This window comes from Acanthaster planci, linkage group LG18, assembly GCF_054643075.1.
Source record: "Acanthaster planci isolate LZ-2023a linkage group LG18, COTS_SCS, whole genome shotgun sequence".
NCBI lineage: Eukaryota > Metazoa > Echinodermata > Asteroidea > Valvatida > Acanthasteridae > Acanthaster > Acanthaster planci.
Window position 1 is genome coordinate 2,846,655 of NC_141794.1, and position 27,689 is coordinate 2,874,343.

Sequence of the window (27,689 nt, forward strand, 5' to 3'; positions counted from 1 at the left end):
TTTCGTAGTTTCGGCAAAATATGTGGTCAAGAACAGGGCTTAAACCTATACTCGACTTGGTTTTGAGTTTACCCGTGGCTTTAAACAGCGTGGAGTACAAACTATAAATTGACATCCAACTCTCACGAAAGACGTCACTAACCTGACACGTACACTACATTGCTGCTGGCTGTTCTGGACTGGACAGAAATCTTTAAGAAACTAATATTTTAACTGTTGGAATTCAAATAAAAATGGATTATGGTAGGATGATCGACGCGGTCCAACCTTAGCCAAGCTTGGCCAGCATCATGTTTTGCTGAGGTAGTTGCATATTATGATGACACTGCATGTGTGATTGGACGATCCCCACATACGCCCGCCCACACTTATTTAGTATTCACATACGAGCCTGGCGTTAGAAATCTTGTGCAAAATAAAGAAAAACATACGCTTTCGGTCACGGTTGAGCCAAAGCCTCCGTCTGGATTCAGCTGATGTTGCCCGCGTGAGGTCGCTGTTCGCCTTAATTTTTCCACCGTACGTGTATTATGTAAACGATTGATTTGGATAGCGGTTCTGCTAATGATTTTTTTAATTTAAGAGATATTCTGCAAACCACCCAAGAAAAGACGCTTACGATGGGCGTTAAACGAATCTATCACACATACACACTTATTTCGCACATAATTACATATACTAGTTGCACGCATTCATTTATTTATTAGAACTCTACTGTTTACGAAGAAAACCAAAAGTACTGTTGATTTACACTACAAAAAGCAGCAATATCCATCGTACACTATGCATTACAAAGTGATAATAATAATTACAAAATATGAACAAGACCATGATTTGAAATCGATCTCAGTTTCGAAAAGTCATTTTGAATCTGCTTTTTGAAACTATCTCCCAGCAGAGTGACTCTACTTCTCTTATGAAATGTATTCTGGGAGTATCGGTTTAGACTTCAATTTCATTCTAGTTTCTTTTACATACGCTGTCCTAATTAAGTCTGCTTTAATGCTAAACATAAACAAGACAAAATACACAAGGCACACTATTGAAAGCGTCATGTATAGGCCTATGTTTAAGGATCCACTGACAAGGAAATAAGCCTCTTGCGCGTTAAATGAATAAAATCTAATACACTGAGTTACCTGATTGCACAGAATTAATTTGAATTGCAGACTGAAGATACTGTTGCTATACCTAGTGACTGGGGACAAGTTTTTGCACAGCGACCACCGTCTCTGGAATGGACTGGTTCCTCGATCTGTACCCTTCTTATCCATTGAAAACAGTGTGTTGGTGCAAGGCGTCTCTTATGTAACTAAGTGTTGGATATTTCCCTACATTGGGTGTCCCTTCTGTTTGCAACTCAATATATGCACAACCCAACAACGAAAGGAAACACCAGAGACTTGGTTCGCAAGCGTCTACATGTATTTACGAAAATTTACAAGTAATTACAACTATAATAGTGTTTAGTGTGTACAGGGATTGGACATTCAGAGGGGTACCCCTCCGTCCCATACCTTGCTGGGTATATCCGGTTCCACCCAATGTCCACGTGACCAAGACTGGAGGAAGAAGCCTTCTGCGAGTTAACATTGAATCTGGCAGACTGAGTGCTTTAAATTCACGTGGACATAACAATCTGAAATCTCCACACTAAGCTATATACCTCGAGATTCGGGGCAAGCTTTTGCTTAGTTACATGGACAAGAAGGACACAAAGGAACCACTCTATTCTAGAGACAGTGGTCGCTATGCAAAAGCTTGCCCCGAATGTGTATACAAGTCTCTGTGCGTGTGGCAGATTATGCAATGGTGCCGCACATGATTGACACAGGCCACGGTGAGTGACCTTACTGTTGGCTGCATATTCCGGTCGAACGTTCGGGAGACTTCCACATGAAGCAAGATATGAGACACAGGAACCCCTCCCTTTGTGTTGATCATTGTTTCACTGGAATCTGAGGAATTCTTTTCAGACATCCCGGGATATGTGTTAGGTAATAATAGTACTGTGTGCAGCTATTGGACATGTTGCGGGGGGGTCCTCATTTCTCATTTCTTGGCGGTGGGGCTAGCGCTCCAACCGCTCGGTCCCTGGGGGTGAAATTTTGGTTCTCCACTTTTCTTTTCTCGGCAATCACACAAGCCCGTACATTTTGAGGGTACTGTTGTATGAGGAATCCTATTCTGATTTCAAGTACTCTTTCCATATTTCACAAGTTTTCAGAGAACATGTTTAATATCCTACAAAGGTGCGATCCGGAACGGAATGCACAGTTGAGTAATGCACAATTCACTATTATTTTGTTATTCACTTGACTTTTTACTTTATTTCAGCCATCACTGTGGTGGTACCACGCTTGCAACCTGCGACTGTACGACTTTCTAAGTTACGACTGGATTAGCGTGTTCAGTGTACTGAGCCTGTGCAAGAGCCCTGAAGCACCTGTTGAGGCAGAAACTGGTTACCAAGGAGATTCCCGTCAGACAGAGCCAACACAACAGGGAAATCCAAGACGCGGCCTGTGAATCAAAGAAAAAAGGAAAGCAGTTATGATATAGAGAGAGCTTTTCAGAGGATATAAAAAGCGAAGAGTTTGAGCCAACTGCAGACATTGGAACCCAAAATGGCAGTTCACTGTGTGCAGTGGAGTATTGAGCTATCATGTGCTAATTGTCCATACGCACTGACGTATAAGCAACCATTTTGGTTCCAACAATTGAGACACTCATGTCGCACCTCTCTATAGACGTACATACAGCTCAGAATCTGGGTGTGCGGGATCGTCCTTGAGTGGTACGCTGGGGGCCACGTGACATTTGTTTGACCAATCAAAATGCATGCACAGACAGCGGGAAAGCGAAATGGCTGAATACTCGCCAAAACAGATCAAATTTCGGGATTCTTTTTGTCTTTTTTTATGACTGTTACGTGCCAAATTACAGGTATCAGGTGCACAACACTCTCAGTTAGGCAAAGGTAACGAAGACTTAAGAAGAAGAAAAAATGAACAGGATGATGCTTCTCGATTTTAGTGAAAATTTGTTTTCATTATTTTTGAATGTAACTGTACACTGCATGTAGTGCTCAAATTAATAATTTGATCAAATAAATACCATTTTCAATCTAATCGGCAAAATACCAACTTACATGTAATAGTCAAAATCAAAACAGTAAGTACAAATAAAGTCATATCAGATCACTTTCATAGTTTTTAGGTCTTAAACTGTTGAGCATTGTTGATTCATCTACTACAGGAAGGGCCCGCGACGCAGAACGAATCTCACCTCAGCTATAGTCAGATTATAATAAAACGCTGAACCGTCCTTATCTTTCCAATGAGCATCTCCCTGATACCTGGCACACCTGTGATATTAGAGGGATGAAAAAGGTCATGATGAGAACCACGTTTTGCTTCTGACCAGCAAAACCAGATGGGGCATCAAAACGCTATCCAAATTGATGACGCACGTGGCCGTATTGGATACCAGACTCTGTCTCACGTCAGGGTTTAAAGAAAAAGAAAGCTGAAAGATTGACACATAAATTATTCAAATCTACAACCTCATAAAGCAACTTATTACCTTCAAGTCAAGGAGTTAACCAAAGAATGTGCTTCTTAGGTCCTTGATGAAAGAGCTTTAAAGGTGCTCTGCTATTCAAACTATTTTTTAAACGACCACAATATCATGAAAAATGCCAAAACTGTCTGGTATCAAGTCTTTGGGAATGCAGTGGATGATGGATGACAGATATTATGGCCACCACTTTTTCTATTACGGTAAACAGATAGCCATACACAAAAAAGTGCCGTGATGTGATACTCACGTATTGAGCCAAAAATAGCCTTCCAAGTCCAGCAGATTATTGCAAAATGTCTTCAGCCCGACCGTCACCAGACACGCCTCCACAAGGACGAAGACGGCCATGATACCAAAGACGATGGTAACAACAAACCGGCCGAACGCTTGGCTGGAGATCGGCAGGAAATGAGATTCAAAACCAAATATTTTAAAAATGCATCGAATAAAATCTGACCGTAAAGGACCATTTAAGAGTCATTTCACGTAAATACCAGACATATATGTCCACGGTCAAAAAATCCTTGGTTTTTTCATACTTTGTAGGACGTACGTGCTTGGGGTGCAAGTAAACAAAATAGACTTTTCAAATCCATATGTAGCATGTTGCATGGAAACAGCTTATTTTGTGTTTTGGGCCTTTCACATTTTAGGTCGACTCAGGGCACTGGAAATCTGGTTTTAGCTTACGCTTACATGCCAATTAACAAAAATGCGAAACAAATTCACAAATTCCTTACATCGTATCATCCCTGCCTCTGCTTAAGACAAAAAATTATCGCTCTAAGTGTCACCTTAATGCTCTCTCAACAGCTTGAACTGAAGTATATTTTAAGAACTTACAAGATTCATAGTTTAACCCTATTTTTCATCTCAAAACGTCAATTTGTCAGGGGTCTCAGAATATTTTCCTCTTGGTTGTGATTAGGGCCAACACTGGTCTTTTGATATATGGTGAGAAAATCTCGGGTAATTGTATCCTGCTGTGACAGTATTGCCTCAAATATGGTCATTTTTCACAAAACAGAAAATTGTATTTAGGCGGTTTCTCCTCAACTTTGATCAATAATACAGAAAGGTACGCTTTTGTGATTCTGGCACTGTTTTATGTCTGCTGAGTAATGAACGCATGGTAAATCTAGAATGAAACCGAGCCCTAGCCCACAATTTGCCATGACTTTTGACCACTATAAAACTGTTCCCCCACAGATTTATGCGAATTATTTTGTTTCTTCTTTGCTGAAGGATAACGTTGTTGACAATGAGTGGCAGGCAGATGACAAATGGACTGTGGGAGGGCTACTGTACATGAGGCAAGTTGTAAAGTGCTCTTGCACTGGGTGTCTACTTGCAATGGGAGTCATAATGTGTACCAGTGCAAAAGTCATGTGGTACCAACAACCTATTAGAACTCAATAAACTTTTTTTTCACGCATGTGACTGGATTGCGCTAAATGTAAACGATACCATAACGTGTGGACCGCCTGGCCGCGGTGATTGCATTAAATTCCTACGGGCAGCTTCAACCACGTACCAGCGCATGCTTGACTAGTTTATCTTGAATAGGTAGATTACCATCACAGCACTATGCACTCATTACCAACACAACACATCACAGGTACAGCATGATCGTGACATCACAGTAGAAAGGTCTATAACTCATGGGCTATGGCTCGGTGCGATACTAGATTTACTATGTGTGCATTAATCAACCGACTAAAACAGCGCTAGAATCACAAAAGTATACTTTTCTGTATCATTTCCTCAAACTGAGGAAAAAGTCCATAATGCAATTTTCTGTTTTGTTAAAAATGATCATATTTGAGGCAATACTGTCATAGTAGGATACAATTGCCCAAAATTTTCTGAAAAGACCATTGTTCGCCCTAATCACAACCCCCAAAAAATCATTCTGAGACTCCTGGTAAGTTGACATTTTGAGATGCAAGGCTTGGGTGAAAAGGTCAATTTTGCAAGTTCTAAAAAATATTTTAACGCAAGGTATTAAAAGAGCAATAAGAGTGACACTTAAAGTATTTTTTTCTCAAGCGGTGGCAAGGCTCATACTTTAAAGCAATATAAGTGAATGTGTGAAATATTCTTGCACTTTGGTTGGGTGGACTTTTAAAACATGAGCTAAAACCCAGTTTTTAAGAGCCCTAAGTCAGCTTAAAATGCCAAAAACAAAAAAAACGAAACGAGCTGTTTCCATGGCAACGGGCTACGTATGGATTTGAAAAGTCTATTTCGTTTACTTGCACCCCAAGTCCTTTCATCCTACAAAGTATGAAAAAAAAATGACCGTGGACACATGTCTGGTGTTTATGTGAAATGGCTCTTAATATCTTTCCATTAATTTCGGGGCAGGTTTTTTTCCCCGAAAATTGATAACATTTTTTAATCTTCCCATCATTGCTATGTTATGGCTTATCCTAACTACGACGTGTTGCCTTATTACTCTGTGCAACAAGTATTAATTGGTACTCCGCGTTGCGAGTACAGTCCTTAAACGACACAGAGTTTTGCTTTTTCCTTTCTTGTACTTTTTGACATTCTTACATTTCCAGTTTTCCCCGGCAGATCACCTGGATCCGATACGCGATGAACACCAGCGCCAGCAGGATAGCAACCAGCTGCGTCACCAGACAGAACTGGCAACGGAATTGGCTAGAGGATGAGACTGTGTAAAGTGTTCGGCCCGAATGAGCGACGGAAGCCTGGAAAACACAGCCGTCCATCTGAATCTGCGGCAAAAGAGACAGATAACAACATACAAAGAGCCGCTGTCATCATCGGTCATGTGACCTAGACGGTTGTCAAGAGAAGGTGACATTAACCTGAAGGAAAACCAAACTTAAACCAATCAATTATGGCAACATTTCAATATGTAACCTTCAACCTTGGTTGAACATTTTTGACTACATTTCCATGATTTGAGGTACACAGGAAAAGATAACCGATGACTCGCGGTGTCGTGTTGCTGGTAGCGACGTTTCGGCTGCTGGTGCTGCTAGCCTTCATCAGGGCAACTGAAGTCTGGATGCTGCAGAGTCCACTATATACCGCTGGACCGCGTCCTCCACGTGCCCCCCGCCGACGCAGTAGGGGTGACCTCAGCGGGCATCGCACGCTCCACTCCACGGGCTTGAGGGGGCGTGTCCTCGGTGTGGCTCCGTTGCGCTCCGGTGGTTGTGTTGGCGGATGGTGAGGAGCCAGAACCCGGGGGTGTCGATGCCGCTGTCCCTGTTGATGTTGTGTCCATTCAAGTAGATGTGGATGGCCTCCTTGACGCGTCTTGTGTACCAATGCTGGTCTTGGTCCACGCACTGCACGCCGTCCCAATTGGGGTGGTAACCAGCTCCCCAGGTGTGCTCGGCTACCGCCGACGACTCCACACGGGAGAGTCTCACGTCGCGCTCGTGCTCTTTGATTCTCTCGCCGATTGGTCTGCCAGTTTCGCCGATGTACACCTTGCCACAGTCACTGCATGGTATCCTGTAGACCACTCCTCCGCGTCTTCCGGGTGGGATGGGATCCTTAGGACGCACGAGCTGGTTCCTCAAGGTGGTGGATGACCGAAACACAATGCGGACGCCGTGGTCCTCCAGGATCCTCTTCAGCCGTCCGGAGATACCGTCCACAAAGGGAAGAACGGTGAAAGCCTTGTACTCCGTTTGCTCCACTTCGGTGCTGGTCTTGGGTCTTGGTGACTGCCAGATGAAGGACGCTGGATACCCGTTCGCCGTGAGGGCAGCGGTGACTCGGCGTCTCTCGGCGGCTGTGTGGTCTGCTGACTAGGCGTGAGGCGCGGTCATGTAGGCACTTGGCCACGCCCCTCCTGACGGACATTGGGTGGTGTGAGTCAAAGGCCAGGTACTGGTCGGTGTGGGTAGTCTTGCGATAAGCGGGGTTGGTCGGGCTGCCGTCGTGGTGTCCAAGAATGCGATGCTGTTGTCTTGCTCATTCTCGATGGTGAACTGGGTAGAGCGGAGCGTGCGACGCCCGCTGAGGTCACCCGTACTGCGTCCGCAATACACGACGGGGGCACGCGGTCCAGCGGTATATAGCGGACTCTGTAGCATCCAGACTTCAGTTGCCTGATAAAGGCTAGCAGCCGAAGCGTCGCTACCAGCAACACGACACCGCGAGTCATCGATTACCTTTTTCCTGAATTTTTCATCCACTGCGGTGATTATGTTTACCTCTTCTAATGATTTGACATGTTAACAGTCTAATATTTAGTGTGCCCTCCCTTATTTCTGATTGCTTGGACTGGCTATTTTTTCATGAAATTTGTAATTGACTCGTTAGTGATGCATTCAACGTTGATAATTTTTCAAGCTGTTTGTAAACAGAGGGTTGAAACACTCAGCCGCATTGTGATTTGTGAAACTCCCTCTCCCTTGCTGTATAAACCAGATGTGATCTCTCAGAGGTATGGCGATTATTTTTAATTCTGTTTTTGTACCACCTGAAACAGAACTACCCGGTGTTCCACCTGAATGTGATTTTCCTCTTCCATCGGTCAAAACAGCTGATATCAGTAATCAAAGTATTGTTGGAATGATTGACAATTTGCCAAATGATAAATCCTCGGGTCCAGACGATACTACTCCACGGCTAGTGAAGTCGTGCTCTGGCATGATCTCACCATTTTTTGTGATTTGTTCTGTATGTCTTTGCCTCAGGGTGAACTTCCTAGTATGTGGAAAAGAGCCAATATTACCCCCGTTCTTAAATCAGGTGATAGGAGTTCAATTTTAAATTACCGTCCCATCGCATTGACTTCAGTTGTGTGTAAAATTATGGAGACAATTGCAGCAATTGACATCGGATCTCATCTAGGTGACTACTTGCTCTTGTTACCAAAGCAACACGGATTTATCAAAGGTCGGTCCTGCGTATTAAAAATTCTTGACAAACCTCGCCCCCGATGCAGTTTTTTTGCCTTCGCCAAAGCATTTGATGTAATGCCTCATGACGTTCTACTCTGTATGTTGGCATAACATACCCGGCAATGTATGGCAATGGATAAAATCCTTTGTTTCTGGTAGAGTCGAAAGAGTTTTACACAAAGGTTCATTTTCACCGTCAGGTGTACCTCACGGAAGTGTGTTAGGCCTTGTCTTGTTCGATTTATTCATTATCGATCTTCCCCCATGTACCTCATCTACTTGTTTATTGTTTGCCAATGATATGTTATTATATCGGCCAATAACCTGCCCAGAGGAGGAAAAAAGTCTGCAAACAAGACCTTGAGCAGATCCATTGTCTGTGTCTAAAGAATAGAATGTGCTTGAATATTAACATAACAAAGGTAATGCAGACTACATGATCTAGAGATCCTGGTGTTCCCTCGTGTACACTGAACGATCTTCGTCTTGATATTGTTACAGAATATTAATACTTGTGAATCGTTTTGAGTAATAAGCTGACCTGGGATAATCATGTGCAGTATATTGCCACTAGGGCTAATAGAATGTTGGGTTTCACAACTAGTGTTGCTAGAGACCCCTGCACGAATGCTAAGCTTGCCCTCTATATGGCCCTGCCAATTTTAGAATATGGCCAGCCCGTTTGGCATCTTTACACTGCAATGCTTATTGATAAAATTGAAAATGTGCAACGTTGAGCCACCAGAATGATACTCGTACAGAGAAGACTGGAAATGGATTATGAAACCCCACTTAAATTTGGGCCAATTTACTTAGATGTCACGTCTGCTTTCCTGTATGAATTGGACGGTGGGTGTCTTTGTGGCATCAATCATAGCTGTGTCACATGATTTCCTGCCCCTCTCCACCCTCAGTGGTCATCCCTCATCCCCTTATTACTCACCATTACCAATCCATGCCACCAATTCCTCCTGCTAGCCAAACACTTACCGAAGTTACCCAGATCATTATGGATGCCGCCATACCACATCCGAAAGCCACCAACAGAACGGCGACCTCCACGATGTTGACGATGGTCGCTGTGGCAGACATCACTCTTCAGTTTAGGTATTACGACAAACCAGTGATGAAACAAGGTTATATCGTGGGCATGTAGTATCTCTGGAGTGGCCGGCTGAAAGAAGTCAGGCTCGTTTATCCTCGCTACCACGGTCACTACACCAGAACACGGGAGCAATTCTCTCACAAGCGTTTGAACTGCTCGTCGTCAAGCTGCATTGCAAACAGTACAATACATGTAATGCGCGTGCATTATGTAGGACAAAACTGCATGTACGTGTATGTGCAGTTGAGGCCATGCCACGCCCTATACGTGGAATTTTCCAGGGGCGTAACACCTGACCCCGTAAGGTCACGGCTGATCATTATTGTCTGGAATAATTACAATTTTGCTCTCTTTCATTTCCTTCACATTTTTCCCGTCATTTTCTTTCTAGGGAAAAAAAAACCCTGTATATTCCGGCCTTCAGTATTTGCATGCTAATTTATACGTCGGTGTTGTACAGAAGAAACAGGAATTTCTGGCTGTTGAACTTGAAATAAAAATCAGCAGAAAATATTACGAAAGCGTACTTTCCCTTCAGGAATAGCTCAATGCATTTTTACGCACTGTCTGAACGATAATTATGTAAGCTAAGATCTGGTTTCAAAACGTGTTTTCCCTCTAGTCAAAGTGAATAATCAAGAGCCTTTCAGTGCTTGGAAGGGATAATTCCGTATCAGCTACGTAGCCCCATTTCTCAAGTAGGCGATGCCTCAATAACAGGTTTCAATTTCATATCAGGCGAGAGTGAATCGAAATATATTCAGTACAGTCCGTGCTTATATAAAACACACAGCTAGACTTGAAGAGCTGCGGCTCAAGCGTCTTTAATCGAGACCATCGCCGTCACGCTGTTAATTGTTCACAAAAAAAGAGAAGGGGTCGTCCTTCTCCTAACTAGGGGTTGCTGCATTACTCTCTGCAAACAAGTGTTAAGTGGTATTGTGCGTTGTAAGTGCAGTTCTCGACACAGAATTTTGGTTGTTCCTTTTTTCGTACTTTTTGACATTCTTACATTTCCAGCGGCAATGTTGAAAATTAGAAACGACGGCCAATTTCAAATAAGTCGGTGTTGCAAGCGCTTAGCGGGTATGGATTTGAATCTGAATCTGAGTCACCCGTGAAATTCGATTAAATTTGAATGATTGACTTAACCTCGGTTATTCCTCGGATTAACTGAGGTAGTTTTCACGTCACTCGTTCCTTAAATAAATGGACTCTTAATAAGAAATGACAGACGCAAAATCTACCATCTAACTGGCTCATTACCTAAATGGCCAACCCTACCACCACGAACAAAAACTACGTGTGAGCACCAAATACTTGAAATGGACGAAAGATACGCGTGTAAACATTGCGGTCCAATTTTTGGGTGGGTTTCCTCATGCACCCCTGTAGACACGGGAGATAGATATTACAAGCATCACGTTTGGATAAAACCGCCACCACCAAAATCGAGAAAACTTTTTGGAAGAGTTTAACGTTCAATTGGAAAGCGGCGAAGCGGGTGAAATAGAATATTTGTTAAACCGAGTTCTAAACGCCAAGATCTCTAGAGGTAAACCGTTGAAGGCTTTAATCGCGGTATGTTATCAAGACGTAAGTGGGGAAACCGAATCTAAAGTAAAAGATCTATTTCAAGTTTCGGATAAGCACTGGGAAAACGCCTTCGATGAATTAAACCTCGCCAAACAAGACCTATAGATTGACCGAACAAGATTTTTCAAAACGTATAGATTGCTAAACAAGATTTTTCAAAACGTATATAATAAAATGGAGAGTCACACGTTTTACTTAACCGATAGCGAGCAGACGTTTAAATTGAAAGATGTCATTAAAACACCAAAGGCGACAAGGTCGCCCGAGTAAAGAATATTTAGTTTGAAGCTGGATATCTTAAGGTAACAAACGCTACTGAAATTGAGTGGGATACAAACTTGGACGATAGGCCCGTGGGGGTACTTGGCGAACGACCACCTGGAATACCTTTAGAGGAAAGAGCGGAAGTATCTTCCAATTCGGAATTAGTAAAAACCAGCTAAAACCAGATTGATTCAAGCAAATGAAAGAGGCAGTTTAGCAGAAAAAATCAGAATCATCGCTGATGAAATTGAATAGCTAAACCAAGAAATCGCAACTTTAGAAGATCAGTTAAACCAAAGACAACCATTAGAAATGCGAGCTCGTTTAGCTTATGATATCGACGATAAAAAAGTCAAATCAGCTTCACTGCTCGAGGGACAAAGACAAGCTTCAGATGAAATTTACAAAGGGAAGTCCCAAACTCGACCTACTACATGGACTGGTTTGAATTTTGGTTAAACTCTATTCCGGGCGTTTCTTTTAAGGTTCACTCAGAATCTAAAAGGGTGACTTTGGCCATTACCGATGAAGAAGTGTCTAATAAAGAAGTGTCTGAGCTATTGAACTTACCCAAAATAAAACTTTTATAACGGGCAGTCTTTAGACTTGCTATATGTGGTTGCGACCGAGCTTTTCACCTCAACACACGTGACGTGTAAAACGCCTAAAAAGTTAATCTACAGGAACATAGACGAGTTGACTTTTTCTGTTAAAAACGATCGAGGTGAGCTCTTGAATGATGTCGGCAAAATTTTAATCGAGTCAGACATTTTTAAAACGCGTATATAATAACAAGATGACGACTAACATTTACCCCGATTTGACTTTAAACTCGGTCGAACAAGCAGAAACTAAAATTTACAGACTCGAAAGATTGAAGAAATTAAATCTCAAATCCAAAGAGAACGCGACGCGCGGGAAACTAGCTACAAAAAGATTAAACGGGTACTCACCGCACTCTGTTACGTATAGTACGGCGTGGAGGCATTGGGCGCGACCTCGGCAGCCGTTGGCATTGCCGCCATTTTGGGCGTTGTTACCGGACCCGTCGGACTTGTGATGGAAGGCATCGCTATCGATGCCTTTGGCGCTTACGCGGTTCTAAAGCACGCTAACCGTAAACTCACCCACAAAACTAAAAAAATACGACCAAATTCGAATGTTGGCAGACGCTAAATTAAACACCATCGAGGAATACGTATCTCACGCGATTGAAGACGGTGATATATCCCAGGAAGAGTTTGTACTTATTTAACCGAGCTGAAAAAGTTTAACGAAATGAAAGAAAAAATTAGGTCAAATACGAGCACCAAATTGCAAGCGAGCGAAGCGAGCAGTAAAAAAGAATTCTAACGCCAAGTAAACGAGATAGCAGAAGCGCTGGCCAACGAACGATTGGCGGTTTTAAAAAAAATCTTATAAAAAAACTTGGCGAATAAATTTTACAAAGTCGGTTAAGTTCGAAGACCTACCACCTGCTTATCAAGCGACCTAACCGACGGCACCTCCTTGAAAAGCAGTATAAAATAAATGGGAGCCAACTTTAGTCATTTATCAATCGTAGTTAACGAAGACAACTTCTTTTCAGCCGAGTTTCCAAATTTAACGCACGCGTATAAAGTACCGAGAGTAGCCACGGACGAAGCCGTCAATCGCTGGGTGACCGATCCAATCAATTTAATTTCGCGGTCTATTGCACGACGACGGCCTGCGGGTTAGGTTTTGACTTACTGTCTGACCCCAATCCATACATGTCGGCTTTATTTAAATACGCTTTAACCGTAGTAGACGTGGGTTTGCGGTATAAAGAAGCCGAACCGTTGACCAGTAAAACGGCCGAGCAAGTGAGCGAAGCGAGCAAGAAAATTTACGAGCGATCACCTCTGACCTGGCCTAAAATTATAATGGTAGACTCGGGATCTGAATTTAAAGGTGAGTTTAAAAAGCTAATGACAAAAAATAAGGTAGAAATTCAAGTGGGCGAGCCGGGTGTTCATAGATCGTAGAAAAGTTTAACTGTACATTGGCCGAGCGTGTCATCAATCATCAATACGCTTAAGAAATGTTAAACGTAGGCGTTCGAAACGTGGAATGGGTAGAACGTTTGCCTCAAGTTATAAAATCGTTAAACGAGGGAAAAACGCATTTAATTGATGCTGTTCCTGCCGAGGCCGTCAAAGTAAACAGAGTGAAACAAGCACCGAGTGCACCTCCAAGAACGAGCCAAAGAGAACTACCTCCAGATGTGGTCGTTAGGTATTTATATTACCCGGGTGAGCAAGAGGGCGGCACCGTCAGAAGGGCGATAGTCCCCGTCTGGTCTGTGGACGTTTATCAAGTGGAGAAACGCACCAGTCAATCTACACGAGTGAAAGGCAAGAGGGTAAAAACTGGTCCCACTTTATATGGTCTGTTAAACGGGCCAAATAGGAGTTTTGTCAAAGAGGAACTTCAAGTCATACCCGAGGATACAGAGTTACCACCGAGTCTTAACTGTGCAAAAACTGAATTGAGGGCTTTCTCTTTGTCTTTAAAATTTGAGTTGTACACCCAGTGATAAATAAACGATTCGCATCGTGCTCGCTCCGCTCGCTTCAGCTTAACAGATTGCTTGGCTGGCTCGAGGTCATGCTTTAAATCCTCTAATTCTCGATTTATAGTGCTAACGTATCAACCCCGTCTGATAATATATAGTGCTTTGTGTCTAAAGTTGACAGACTCAACTTATTTTGCGACACCGTGAATATTTGATGTTTATCTGATTTAAATAATTGCTGTTTATTGAAATGTTGCTTTTGTTCAAATAGGCAGCTTTTATGCATCTCGTGGGTTAGGTTCTTTTGAGTTACTACTTTTGTTACCCCTTTCGCCTTCTTTAAATTTTGATCGGTAGTTAAGATCGAATACACTTTTGGGCGTATACAAATGACCTCTGAAATTATTAGACCACCAAAGTCGTCTTTCATTTTTTCCGATGACCTTTTTATTTTTTGAATCGTAAAGTTGATGATCGGGCGGGTAATTACTAAAGTCAAACGATGTACGCTTTTTACTCAAATAGCCGTTTAAATCATCGGTTTGAATCTGAACTAACAGAGAATCAGTGTCCGTGTAAAGTAAATTTACTTTTTCACCAAAATTTGATTTTAGTTCGTTGTAATAGAAATCGTACATTAAAGCTTTGGATAGGTCGAGCACGCTTACTCCGCAATAGATCGGCTTATTTAGCTTGGTCTTTATGCGATACATTTCGATAAAGGAAAGGTCGCACTCTTTAAACGGCACGGTTGATCTGTAATTTGGTTTAAAAGTTATTTTTTTTATATTTCTCAGCGTCTTGTAAGTCCCTCAAAAAATGACCGTCCATACGAAAGCGCACGTTTTCCATCGTCATGCCAAAAACAGAATTATTCATCAATTTGAAGAAATCCTTCTCAAAATCAGATTTAGCCAATTTGCGCAACTCGGTACTTTTATCGATGTAGCTTTTCATCCAAGGACACTGTTTAAACGACATGACGCGGTGTACCTCTATTAATTCTAATCCTAGTTCTAAATATTTTTGTAAAGTTCGGTAGTGAACCACATATTTTTGTTTAGTACCCAAAGTAGCCACGAGTTTGTCTACAAGGGTCACTTGCTCTCCGTTGCTAATTAATTTTTGTTGGTAGCTTGAAAACCATTCATTGGGAATTGATATATTTTCAGGTGCCAGCGGGAAGTCGTTGTGTTTGTCGTGCAGGTCTTGCGGTTAGTCTAAAGTCACTTCACACATGTCTTCGGCTCGTAACTTGGAAATAAATTCGGTAGTAAATTTGTCTAAGCTTTAACCACTGAAACTCACCTACGGGTAGATACTGACTCATGCCATGTGGCCCAACCTTTTTCTCGTTTTTTCTATCGTCTTGACTTGACATGTTTTTTATATATTGTTATTTTTGTAAACATAGCGTATTTTGCATTGAACAGAGCCGCGCTTCAGGTAGAGGTCACGAGTTCAGGCCGGAAAAGCGAGGGGAAGTCCCTTTTTTTGTTTGAGAGTGATTGTTTATGCGAATGGTAGCGGCCGGTGCATGCCACGAGTTGTTTATGGAAAAAGTGCGCCGGGGTCAAAAGGTCAAGGGGAGTGAAGTGGAAATCCCCGAAGCGAGTGGGTGAGAGGGGGGTGGCGCAAAACTCTCTATTTCCTACTACTGCGTGCGGTGTAGAAATCATGGTAGTGTTGGACTGTTCATTCACCACTTTTTAAAATTTTCCCAGGTATTGACGTCTGGAACTGTCTTAGTTCGGTATAATTTGTGGTCAAGAACAGGGCTTAACATTAGCTTTACATGTAGACCTGTACTCGACTTGGTTTTGAGTTTACCCGTGGCTTTAAACAGCGTGGAGTACAAACTGTAAACTGACATCCAACTCTCACGAAGGACGTCACTAACCTGACACGTACACTACATTGCTGCCTGCTGCTCTGGACTGGACAGAAACTTTAAGAAACTTATAGTTTAACCTGTTCGGAATTCAAATAAAAATGGAGTATGGTACAAAATGAACGACGCGGTCCAACCGTAGCCAAGCTTGGCCAGCATATGTTTTGATGAGGTAGTTGCATATTATGATGACACTGGAATGAGCAGTGATTGGACGATCCACATATACGCCCGCCCACACTTATTTTGTATTCACATACGAGCCTGGCGTTAGAAATCTTGTGCAAAATAAAGAAAAACATACGCTTTCGGTCACGGTTGAGCCAAGGCCTTCGTCTGGATTCAGCTGATGTTGCCCGCGTGAGGTCGCTGTTCGCCTTAAATTTTTCCACCGTACGTGTATTATGTAAACCATTGATTTGGATAGCGGTTCTGCTGATGATTAACGCCTTGCCCAAGGCTACATCCAAGTCCCTGGCCGTACGCGTGAGCCACTGACGGATGGAGACCGCTATAGTTGCCAGTTCTGTGATTTGGGTCATCCATGATTTTGATCATTTTTTGATTTAAAAATATTCTGCAAACCACCCATGAAAAAGACGCTTACGATGGGCGTTAAACGAACTTACCACACTTATTTCGTACATAATTACATGTACAAGTTGCACGCATTCATTTATTTATTAGAACTCCACTGTTTACGAAGAAAACCAAAAGTACTGTCGCCTTACACTACAAAAAGTAGCAATATCCATCGTACACTGTGCATTACAAAGTAATAATAATAATTACAAAATATGAACAAGACCACGATTTGAAATCGGTCTCAGTTTCGAAAAGTCATTTTGAAACTTCTGCTTTTTGAAACTATCTCCCAGCAGAGTGACTCTACTTCTCTTATGAAATGCATTCTGGGAGTATCGGTTTAGACTTCAATTTCATTCTAGTTTCTTTTACATACATTGTCCTAATTAAGTCTACTTCAATGCTAAACATGAACAAGAGAAAATACATAAGGCACACAATTGAAAGCGTCATGTATAGGCCTATGTTTAAGGATCCACTGACGAGGAAATAAGCCTCTTGCGCGTTAAATGAATAAAATCTAATACACTGAGTTACCTGATTGCGGCACAGAATTAATTTGAATTCCAGACTGAAGATACTGTTGCTATACGTAGTGATTAGGGACAAGTTTTTGCATAGCAACCACCGTCTCTGGAATGGACTGGCTCCTCGATCTGTGCCTTTCTTATCCATTGAAAACAGTGTATTGGTGCAAGGCGTCTCTTATGTAACTACGTGTTGGATATTTCCCTAAATTGTGTGTCCCTTCTGTTTGCAACTCAACATATGTACAACCCAACAACGAAAGGAAACACCAGAGACTTGGTGTGCAAGCGTCTACATGTATTTAAATTTACAGGTAACTACAACTACTAATAGTGTTTAAGTGTGTACAGGGATTGGACATTCAGAGGGGTACCCCTCCGTCCCATACCTTGCTGGGTATATCCGGTTCCACCCAATGTCCACGTGACCAAGACTAGAGGAAGAAGCCTTCTGCGAGTTAACATTGAAACTGGTATACTGAGTGCTTTAAATTCACGTGGACATAACAATCTCCATACTAAGCTATATATCTCGAGAATCGGGGCAAGATTTTGCTTAATTACATAAGAGACGCCTTGCAACAATAAACTGCTCTCTGTGGATAAGAATTCGAAGGGCACAAAGGAACCAGTCCATTCAGGAGACGGTGGTCGCTATGCAAAACCTTGCCCCGAATGTGTAGACAAGTCTCTGTACGTGTGGCAGATTATGCAATGGTACCGCACATGATTGACACAGGCCACGGTGAATGACCTCACTGTTGGCTAGCACATTCCGGTCGAACGTTCCATATGCAGCAAGATATGCGACGGAGAAACCCCCCCCCCTGCTTTGCGTTGATCATTGTCTCGCAGGAATCTGGGGAATTCCTTTCAGACATCTTGGGGGGGGGATGTGTTAAGTAACAATAGTCTGGAATGTGTATAGGGATTGGACATGTTGGGGGGGGTACCCCTCGGTCTCATTTCTTACTGGGAAAAGAGCATTCGGGAGACTTCCATATGAAGCAAGATATGAGACATAGGAACCCCTCCCTTTGTGTTGATCATTGTTTCACCGGAATCTGAGGAATTCTTTTCAGACATCTAGGGATATGTGTGAGGTAACAATAGTACTGTGTGCAGCTATTGGACATGTTGAGGCGAGGGTACCTGGTCTCATTTCTTGGCGGTGGGGCTGGCGCTCCAACCGCTCGGTCCCTGGGGGTGAAATTTTGGTTCTCCACTTTCCTTTTCTCGGCAATCACACAAGCCCGTACAATTTGAGGGTAATGTTGTATGAAGAATCCTATTCTGATTTTAAGTACTATTTCCATATTTCACAAGACTGCAGAGAGCACGTTTAATATCCCACAACGGTGCGATCCGCGACGGAATGCACAGTTGAGTAATGCACAATTCACCATTATTTTGTTATTCACTTGACTTTTTACTTTATTTCCGCCATTACTGTGGTGAGACCACGCTTGTAACCTAGAACTGTACAATTTTCTAAGTTACGACTGGCTTGGCTTGTGCAGTGTGCTGAGCCCGTGCAAGAGCCCTGATGCGCCTGTTGAGGCAGAAACTGGTTACCAAGGAGATTCCCGTCAGACAGAGCCAACACAACAGGGAAATCCAAGATGCGGCCTGTGAATCAAAGAAAAAAGGAAAGTGGTTATGACATAGAGAGAGATTTTCATAGGGTTATATAAAGCGAAGAGTTAGAGCCAACTGCAGACTTTGGAACCCAAAATGGCAGTTCACGGTGTGCAGTGGAGTATTGAGCTATCATGTGCTAATTGTCCATACGCACTGAGGTATAAACGACCATTTTGGTTCCAACAACTAAGACACTCATGTCGCACCTCTCTATAGACGTATATACAGCTCAGAATCTGGGTATGCGGGATTGTCCTTGAGTGGTACGCTGGGGGCCACGTGACATTTGTTTGACCGATCAAAATGCACGCACAGACAGCGGAAAAGCAAAATGGCTGAATACTCGCCAAAATAGATCAAATTTCGGGATTCTTTTTGTCTTTTTTTATGACTGTTACGTGCAAAATTACAGGTATCACGTGCACTACACTCTCAGTTAGGCAAAGGTAACGAAGACTTAAGAAGAAAAAATGAACAGGATGATGCTTCTCGATTTCAGTGAAAGGAGACACAAATCCAGAGTTGTTTTTCATTATTCTTAATTTGATCAAATAAATACCATTTTCAATCTAATCGGCAAAAAACCAACTTACATGTAATATCCAAAATCAAAACAGTAAGTAAATATAAAGTCATATGAGATTACTTTCATAGTTTTCGGTCTTAAACTGTTGAGCATTGTTGATTAATCTACGACAGGAAGGACACGCGATGCAGAACGAATCTCACCTCAGCTGTAGTGAGATTATAATAAAACGCTGAACCGTCGATAGCTTTCCAATCAACACCTCGCTGAAACCCGGCACACCTGTGATATTAGAGAAATCAAAAAGCAAATTATTAACTTCAAGTCAAGGAGTTAATCCAAGAACGTGCTTCTTAGGTCCTTGGTGAAAGAGCTTTTAAGGTGCTCCATTATTCAAAATTTTTGTTAAACGACCACAATATCATGAAAAAAGCCAAAGACGTCTGGTATCAAGTCTTCGGGAATGCAGTGGATGATGGATGACAGATATTATGGCCACCACTTTTTCTATTACGGTAAACGGACGGCCATACACAAAAACTAACGTGATGTGATACTCACGTATTGGGCCGAGCAGCGTCTTCCAAGTCCAGCAGATTATTGCAAAATGTCTTCAGCCCGACCGTCACGAGACACGCCTCCACAAGGACGAAGAAGGCCATGACACCAAAGACAATGGTGACAACAAACCGGCCGCACGCTTGTCTGGAGATCGACAGGAAATGAGATTTAAATACCGGGGGTTGATAATGGAAGTGCAGACCAAATCCACTAAAGACAGTAATTTCATAGAGTTGCTTAAACCAAATCTGACCGTAAAGGACCACTTAAGAGTCATTTCAGGTAAATACCAGACATATATATCCACGGTCAAAAGTTTTTTTTTCATACTTTGTAGGGCGAAAGTGCTAGGGGTGCAAGCAAACAAAATAGGCTTTTCAAATCCATACGTACCCTGTTGCCATGGAAACAGCTCATTTTGTTTTTTGGGTATTTTAAACCGACTAAGGGCGCTGGAAATCTGGTTTTAGCTTACGTTTACAGGCCAATTAACAAAAATGCGAAAAGAATTCACAATTTCCTTACATTGTATCATGCCTGCCTTGCTTGAGCCAAAAAATTATCGCTTTAAGTGTCACCCTAATGCTCTCTCAAAAGCTCCAACTGAAGTATATTTCAAGATCTTACAAGATTGATATTTTAACCCTATTTTTGCATCTCAAAACGTCAACTTGCCAGTGTTCTCAGAATATTTTCCTGGTGAGAAAATCTCGGGCAATTGTTTCCTGCTGTGACAGTATTGCCTCAAATATGGTCCCTTTTCACAAAACAAAAAATTGCATTTAGCGGGTTTCTCATCAATTTGGATCAATAATACAGAAAAGTACGCTTTTGTGATTCTGGCACGGTTTATGTCTGCTGAGTAATGAATACATAGTAAATCTAGAATCAAACCGAGCCCCAGCCCATGATTTGCCATTTTATTACCACTATAAAACTTTTCCCTCACAGATTTATGCAAATGGTTTTGTTTCTTCTTTGCTGAAGGATAACGTTTTTGACAATGAGTGGCAGGCAGATGACAAATGGACTGTGGGAAGGCTACTGTACATGAGGCAAGTTGTAAAGTGCTCTTGCACTGGGTGTCTACTTCGGAGTCGTAATGTGTACCAGTACAAAAGTCATGTGCTACCAACAACTCGAGAACTCAGCAGACTTTTTTCACCTATGTGACTGGAGTGCACAAATGTAAGCAATACCACCACGTGTGGACCGTCTTGGCCACGATGATTACATATATTCCTACGGGCAGCTTCAACCACGTACAGGTGCACATGCGAACGCTGCATACTTGACTAGTTTATCTTGAATGGGTATATTACCATCACAACACATCACAGGTACAGCATGATCGTAACATCACAGGAAAAAGGTATATAACTCATGGGCTAAGGCTCGGTAGGATACTAGATTTGCTATGTATGCATACCCAATACACAAAAATAGTGCCAGAATCACAAAAGTGTACCTTTCTGTATCAATTCCTCAAACTGAGGAAAAAACCCCAAAATGCAATTGTCTGTTTTGTTAAAAATGACCATATTGGAGGCAATACTGTCATAGCAGGATACAATTGCCCAAGATTTTCTGAAAAGACCATCGTTGGCCCTAATCACACCCAAAAGAAAATTATTCTGAGACCCCTGGCAAGTTTTGGGATGCAAAACTTGGGTGAAAAGGTCAATTTTGCAAGCTCTAAAAAATACTTAAAAGCAAGTTATTAAAAGAGCATAAGGATGACACTTAAAGTATTTTTGTCTCAAGCAGAGGCAAGGCTCACACTTCAAAGCAATATAAGTGGATGTGTGACATATTCTTGCACTTTGGTTAGGTGGACTTTAAAAAAAATGAGCTAAAACCCAGCTTTTAAAGAGCCCCAAGTCAGCTTAAAATGCCAATAACACAAAACGAGCTGTTTCCATGGCAACGGGCGACATATGGATTTGAAAAGTCTATTTCGTTTACTTGCACCCCAAGTCCTCTCATCCTACAAAGTATGAAAAAAAAAACTTCACCGTGGACACATGTCAGGTATTTATGTGAAATGACTCTTAATATCTTCCCATTAATTTCGGGGCAGGTTTTTTTCCCCCGAAAATTGATTGCATTTTTTTAATCTTCCCATCATTGCTATGTTGTGGCTTCTCCTAACGACGGCCTGTTGCCTTATTACTCTGTGCAACAAGTATTAAGTGGTACTGTGCGTTGCGAGTACAGTCCTTAAACGGCACAGAGTTTTGCTTGTTTCTTTCTTGTACTTCTTGACATTCTTACATTTCCAGTTTTCCCCGACAGATGACCTGGATCCGATACGCGATGAACACCAGCGCCAGCAGGATACCAACCACCTGCGCCACCAGACAGAACTGGCAACGGGATTGGCTAGAGTGCGTGATTGTAAAATGCTTGGAGTCCAGTCGAGCGACAGAAGCCTTCAGAACACAGCCGCCCATCTGAGTCTGCCGCAAAAAGAAAGAGATAACAACATAAAAAGAGCCGCCGTCGACGTCGTCATCGGTCATGTGACCTAGACGGTTGTCACGAGAAGGTGTTTCTCGTGACCTGTTTCTGTTTCACACAGATCCGGATCGCGATCAGTGACTTGACATTGGTTCATCCCGAGTAACTATGGATAGAGTGAACCAGCTTTGGGGTCACTGATCGAGGTCCAGATCCCTGTGAAACAGACATGGTTTGATATCTTCAAACAGAATTGTGATGCATGTCGTCGGGAAATTCATACGGTATCACCAATTTTGCAAGAGAACACTTCTGAATTTTTTGTCAAATAATGAAAACAAACTTCGAAGGTTTTTTTTTTCAATAAGGTCTGGACTGATAACGTCAATTTTTTGAAACTTCATAAAGTACATGTATGTTGGTTGTGTCTAACTAAAGAGAAGTTTAGCGGGTTTTTTTGTCCGCTTTCAAAACAAGTGCTGTATGACATAAGGCCCATCTCAAAGAATCCCATGATGTACCACAAGATGGCGCCCTTTCACGCGATAACATTAGCAATCCTTGTTTAATAATCTGCCTGCTGTTCATAACATTTTAATGATTTGGTTGATTGCAGAAAAGTCTTCAGTTTTAGTCATTATCCTAATCACTGCCTTTGCCCTTCCAGCTATCCAAAACGTGAGGTCACGTGATATACCTGCTCAACTAGGTTTCAAAATATGAACCTGCCTGAAAATATCAGAAATTACTGTTGTATGCATATTTTCCTGTTAACTTAGACTTTAAATTACTTGTAACTTGACACCTGATTACGTCATCTGATTAAAAAAAGTACATTTCGCTTCAAGGCTTATGGTGGTACCTTACTAATGTTAAAAAAAGATAGTAGCCAAATATCTCGAGCTTGTAGACACCAAATTTATAGAAATGACCCAACTACAGGCTATATAATATTAATGTTAAAACTTCCAATAACGGCAGCCTCTAATGCCTGGACCAAGATATTGACAAGACGATGAACTCTGACCCCATGACGTGTTGTAATATTTAACCTCCCGGACGCAGAACGTGGCTTGTACCGCAGACCATGCTGAATTCTGCACAGCTCCTCTCCATCTCTCACATGGCATCTACATCCCGCCGGGGGTGGGGATGTATAACCCCCCCCCCCTTTATGACGGGGTGGAACATAGGATTATCCCCCAGTTTTTGTGCCAAGCAGAAGTTTTGAAAATGCTCCTTATCACCCACAAGCCATCAATGAGGAGGCAGAAACAGTAATTTCACTGTCGGATTTTAGTATTGGTTACAAGGAAGAGAGAGGCAAGGACTTCAGGTCGAAGATTACAGTGCCATTATTAAGGTGTTTTTCATGATTTGGATAACTTCTGATCAATCCGCATTACTGTCCATTTCAGTTCATATCGAATGGAAGAGCCATTGCCATCCGTTCGTGCGTGGGCTCATAATTATTGTTTACAGGTTTTATTGGGAAAACTAGACCAAACATGGAAACAAACTTTAGTATACGTCGGTAAACCTTATGATAATGATCCATGATTTTGGCAAAAATTCTTCAGGCAAAAAAGCGTTCTCAGGATTGAAGGATTGTGGGAAGGTATTGTGTTAATAAGGCATGTGAATTTGTTTTACTTATCACGATTGACTGATTCCGCAAAGACACTTGAGCTCTGCATTTTATACTCCCTACATATAGTCTGACTGTCCTTCTATAAAAAAATCCTTTTTTACTTCTTAGTTTGTAATCTTTGTACTGTCATTTGCAAAAGTTTAGGACCACCCGTAGAAAGTACATTAACCTGAAGGAAAACCAAACTTAAACCAATCAATTATGGCAACTTTTCAATATGTAACCCTCAACCTTGGTTGAACATTTTTGACTACATTTCCATGATTTGACATGTTAACAGTCTAATATTTAGTGTGCCCTCCCTTATTTCTGATTGCTTAGACTGGCTATCTTCGTTTTTTTCATGAAATTTGTAATTGACTCGTTAGTGATGCATTCAACGTTAATAATTTTTCAAGCTGTTTGTAAACAGAGGGTTGAAACACTCAGCCGCATTGTGATTTGTGAAACTCCCTCTCCCATGCTGTATAAACCAGATGTGATCTCTCAGAGGTATGGCGATTATTTTAATTCTGTTTTTGTACCCCCTGAAACAGAACTACCCAGTGTTCCACCTGAATGTGACTGTCCTCTTCCATCGGTCAAAACAGCTGATATCAGTAATCAAAATATTGTTAGAATGATTGACGACTTGCCAAATGATAAATCCTCGGGTCCAGACGATACTTCTCCTCGGCACAATTCTTTGTAATTTGTTCTGTATGTCTTTGCCTCAGGGTGAACTTCCTAGTTTGTGGAAAAGAACCAATATTACCCCCATTTTTAAATCACGTGATAGGAGTTCAATTTTAAATGACCGTCCCGTCGCATTGACTTCGATTGTGTGTAAAATTATGGAGACAATTGCAGCCAATGCCATCGTATCTCATCTTGGTGACTACTTGCTCTTGTTACCAGAGCAACACGGATTTATCAAAGGTCGGTCGTGCGTAACACAGCTTCTTAATGTTACCAACACGTGGTTAAAAATTCTTGACAAACCTCGCCCCCAAATATTGATACAGTTTTTCGTGACTTCGCCAAAGCATTTGATGCAATGCTTCATTATATATAACGGGTTTGCCCTTACCCAACGTATATTAATAAGCACTGTATGCTCAGTGCTTGTCCGAGAGCTTGCGAAAAAAACTAACAAGCTTACTCGGGTGGGACTCGAACCCACGACCTCCTGCTTACTAGCGCAGATGTCTTAACCACCGAGTAAGCTTGTGAGGTTTTTTTCGCAAGCTCTCGGACAAGCACTGAGCATACGGTGCTTATTAATATACGTTGGGTAAGGGCAAACCCGTTATATATAATTAGCATCTCCCCAACGCAAAAATACATCTAGAAAAAAGTAATGCCTCATGACGATCTACTCTGTATGTTGGCATAACATACCCAGCAATGTATGTCAATGGATAAAATCCTTTGTTTCTGGCAGAGTCCAAAGAGTTTTATACAAAGGTTCATTTTCACCTTGGCTGCCAGTGTTCTCAGGTGTACCTCACGGAAGTGTGTTAGGCCCAGTCTTGTTCGATTTCTTCATTAACGATCTTCCCCCATGTACTTCATCTACTTGTTTACTGTTTGCCAATGATATGTTATTATATCGGCCAATAACCTGCCCAGAGGAGGAAAAAATTCTGCAAACAAGACCTTGATCAGATCCATGGTCTGTGTCTAAAGAATAGAATGTGCTTGAATATTAACATAACAAAGGTAATGCAGGTTACATGGTCTAGAGATCCTCGTGTTCCCTCGTATACACTGAACAGTTTTCGTCTTAATATTGTTACAGAATATAAATAATTGTGAATCGTTTTGAGCAATAAGCTGACCTGGGATAATCATGTGCAGTATATTGTCACTAGGGCTAATAGAATGTTGGGTTTCATAACTAGTGTTGCTAGAGACCCCTGCACGAATGCTAAGCTTGCCCTCTATATGACCCTGCCAATTTTAGAATATGGCCAGCCCGTAAGGCATCTTTACACTGCAACGCTTGTTGATAAAATTGAAAACGTGCAACGTCGAGCCACCAGGATGATACTCGGACAGAGAAGACTGGAAATGGATTATGAAAACCCACTTAAACTTCTAGATTGGTCTTCGCTTAACTCAAGACGAAGGTTTTCATTGATTAGTTATGTGACGAAAGCATTGTACGGTGTATATGACATGCGATGTTGTCAGGCGGGACATCTCGGTGAACAGTAAGCAAGCTGACACTGTAAAGTTCAACCGCCCCAGAGCTCCTACGCAGACTTTGCTGTTCTGCGGTGAATACTTTCCCACAAAATTGGGATAACTGACTGATCCACTGAGGTCTGGGGTGGTTGAGCTTTCATTACAGAGGTGGGCCAATTTGCTGACATGTCACGTCTGCTATCCTGTACGAATTGGACCGTGGGTGTTTAGTGATAAGTGGTTTCAAGTTTTTATTCCATTTGTTTTTAGGTGCTTCACATTTTACTCATAAATTTTATTGCTAATTATCTTGGATGTAAATACATATTACTTTATTGCCAGTGGCAGCGGAGTTGGAGGCATCTAGGCCACAGTTTGTAAGTAACCTTTTACAACTCCTGGCATGTGCCTTTGGTTAAATCGTTTGTGTATTTTATTTTTCTGTATTGCTTTTTTTTTGTTATTGTTTGTTTTTGTTTTGTGCCGAATAAATAATAATAATAATAACAGTATAATAAAACCTGGAATCAATTCCCCGTTTCCTGTGTTGTTCTAGTCAGTGTTCATCCAATAGAAACAAACTCTTCTCGTGTGGATATTAAAGCAAAGCGAAGGAGCATGAAAGTGCACGGATCTCACCTTAACCGAATTTTAATAGGGTGTCTTTGTGGCACCAATCATAGCAGTGTCACATGATTTCCTGCCCCTCTCCACCCTCAGTGGTCATCCCTCACCCCCTTATTACTCACCATTACCAATCCATGCCACCAATTTCTCCTGCTAGCCAACCACTTACCGAAGTTACCCCAATCATTATGGATGCCGCCATTCCACATCCGAGAGCCACCAACAGAACGCCGACCTCCACGATGTTGACGATGGTCGTTTTGGCAGGCATCACTCTTCAGTTTAGGGATTACGACAAACCAGTGATGAAACAAGGTTATATCGTGGGCATGTAATATCTCTGGAGTGGCCGGCTAAAAGAAGTCAGGCTCGTCTATCCACGCTACCACGGTCACCACACCACAACACGGAAGCAATTCTCTCTCAAGCGTTTGAACTGCTCGTCGTCAAGCTGCAGTGCAAACGGTACAATACATGCAATGGCAGATTTTCCACACATGTCCGGGTCAGCGCGCGCTGCGTGTGCATTATGGAGGACAAAACTGTATGTACGTGCAGTTGAGGCCATGCCGCGCCCTACACGTGGAATCTGCCAGGGGGCGCAACACCTGACCCCGTCAGGTCACGGCTGATCATTATTGTCGGGAATAGTTTCGATTTTGCTCTCTTTCATTTCCTCCACATTTTTTTCTGTCACTTTCTTTTCTCGGGAAAAAACCTGTATATTCCGGCCTTCAGTATTTGCATGCTAATTTATGCGTCGGCGTTGTGCAGAAGAAACAGGAATTTCTGCCTGTTGAACTTGAAATAAAAATCAGCAGAAAATATTACGAAAGCGTACTTTAGATTGAGGAATAGCTCAATGCATTTTTACGCACTGTATGAACGATAATCATGTAAGCTACGGTCTGGTTTCAAAACGTGTTTTCCCTCTGGTCGAAGTGAATAATCAAGCACCTTTCAGTGCTTGGAAGGGACAATTTCGTATCAGCTATGTAGGCCCATTTCTCAAGTAGGCGATGCCTTAATAACAGGATTCAATTTCATATCAGGCGAGAGTGAATCGAATTATA

The 27,689-nt window shown here is 42.0% G+C and overlaps 2 protein-coding genes and 1 long non-coding RNA gene across 5 annotated transcripts; 1 reads left to right on the forward strand and 2 right to left on the reverse strand.

The window, feature by feature from the left end:
- Window positions 1–669: 669 nt before the first annotated feature.
- Window positions 670–16,190, reverse strand: LOC110979720 (transmembrane protein 179B-like). 3 transcript variants are annotated; one of them, XM_087148480.1, is made up of 6 exons: window positions 16,174–16,190; window positions 9,468–9,749; window positions 6,142–6,326; window positions 3,830–3,973; window positions 3,289–3,367; window positions 670–2,523 (listed from the first exon to the last, which is right to left on the reverse strand). In XM_087148480.1, exons 2-6 carry the CDS (start codon window positions 9,567–9,569, stop codon window positions 2,386–2,388), a joined length of 648 nt encoding a protein of 215 aa, XP_087004606.1. In that variant the 5' UTR covers window positions 9,570–9,749; window positions 16,174–16,190; the 3' UTR covers window positions 670–2,385. The 3 variants fall into 3 exon arrangements, with proteins under 3 accessions (XP_087004606.1, XP_087004605.1, XP_022091456.2); XM_087148479.1 differs by lacking the exon at window positions 16,174–16,190 and adding an exon at window positions 15,287–15,382; XM_022235764.2 differs by lacking the exon at window positions 16,174–16,190 and having other exon boundaries at window positions 9,468–9,821.
- LOC147796100 (uncharacterized) lies at window positions 13,157–21,546 on the forward strand. The gene is made up of 2 exons (XR_015428253.1): window positions 13,157–13,374; window positions 20,697–21,546. It is a non-coding gene; the product is annotated as an uncharacterized LOC147796100 (long non-coding RNA).
- On the reverse strand, window positions 16,519–27,160 carry LOC110979703 (transmembrane protein 179B-like). The gene is made up of 5 exons (XM_022235743.2): window positions 26,786–27,160; window positions 21,984–22,168; window positions 19,710–19,853; window positions 19,352–19,430; window positions 16,519–18,610 (listed from the first exon to the last, which is right to left on the reverse strand). The coding sequence occupies exons 1-5, from the start codon at window positions 26,885–26,887 to the stop codon at window positions 18,473–18,475; spliced, it is 648 nt and encodes a 215-aa protein (XP_022091435.2). The 5' UTR covers window positions 26,888–27,160; the 3' UTR covers window positions 16,519–18,472.
- Window positions 27,161–27,689: the final 529 nt, after the last annotated feature.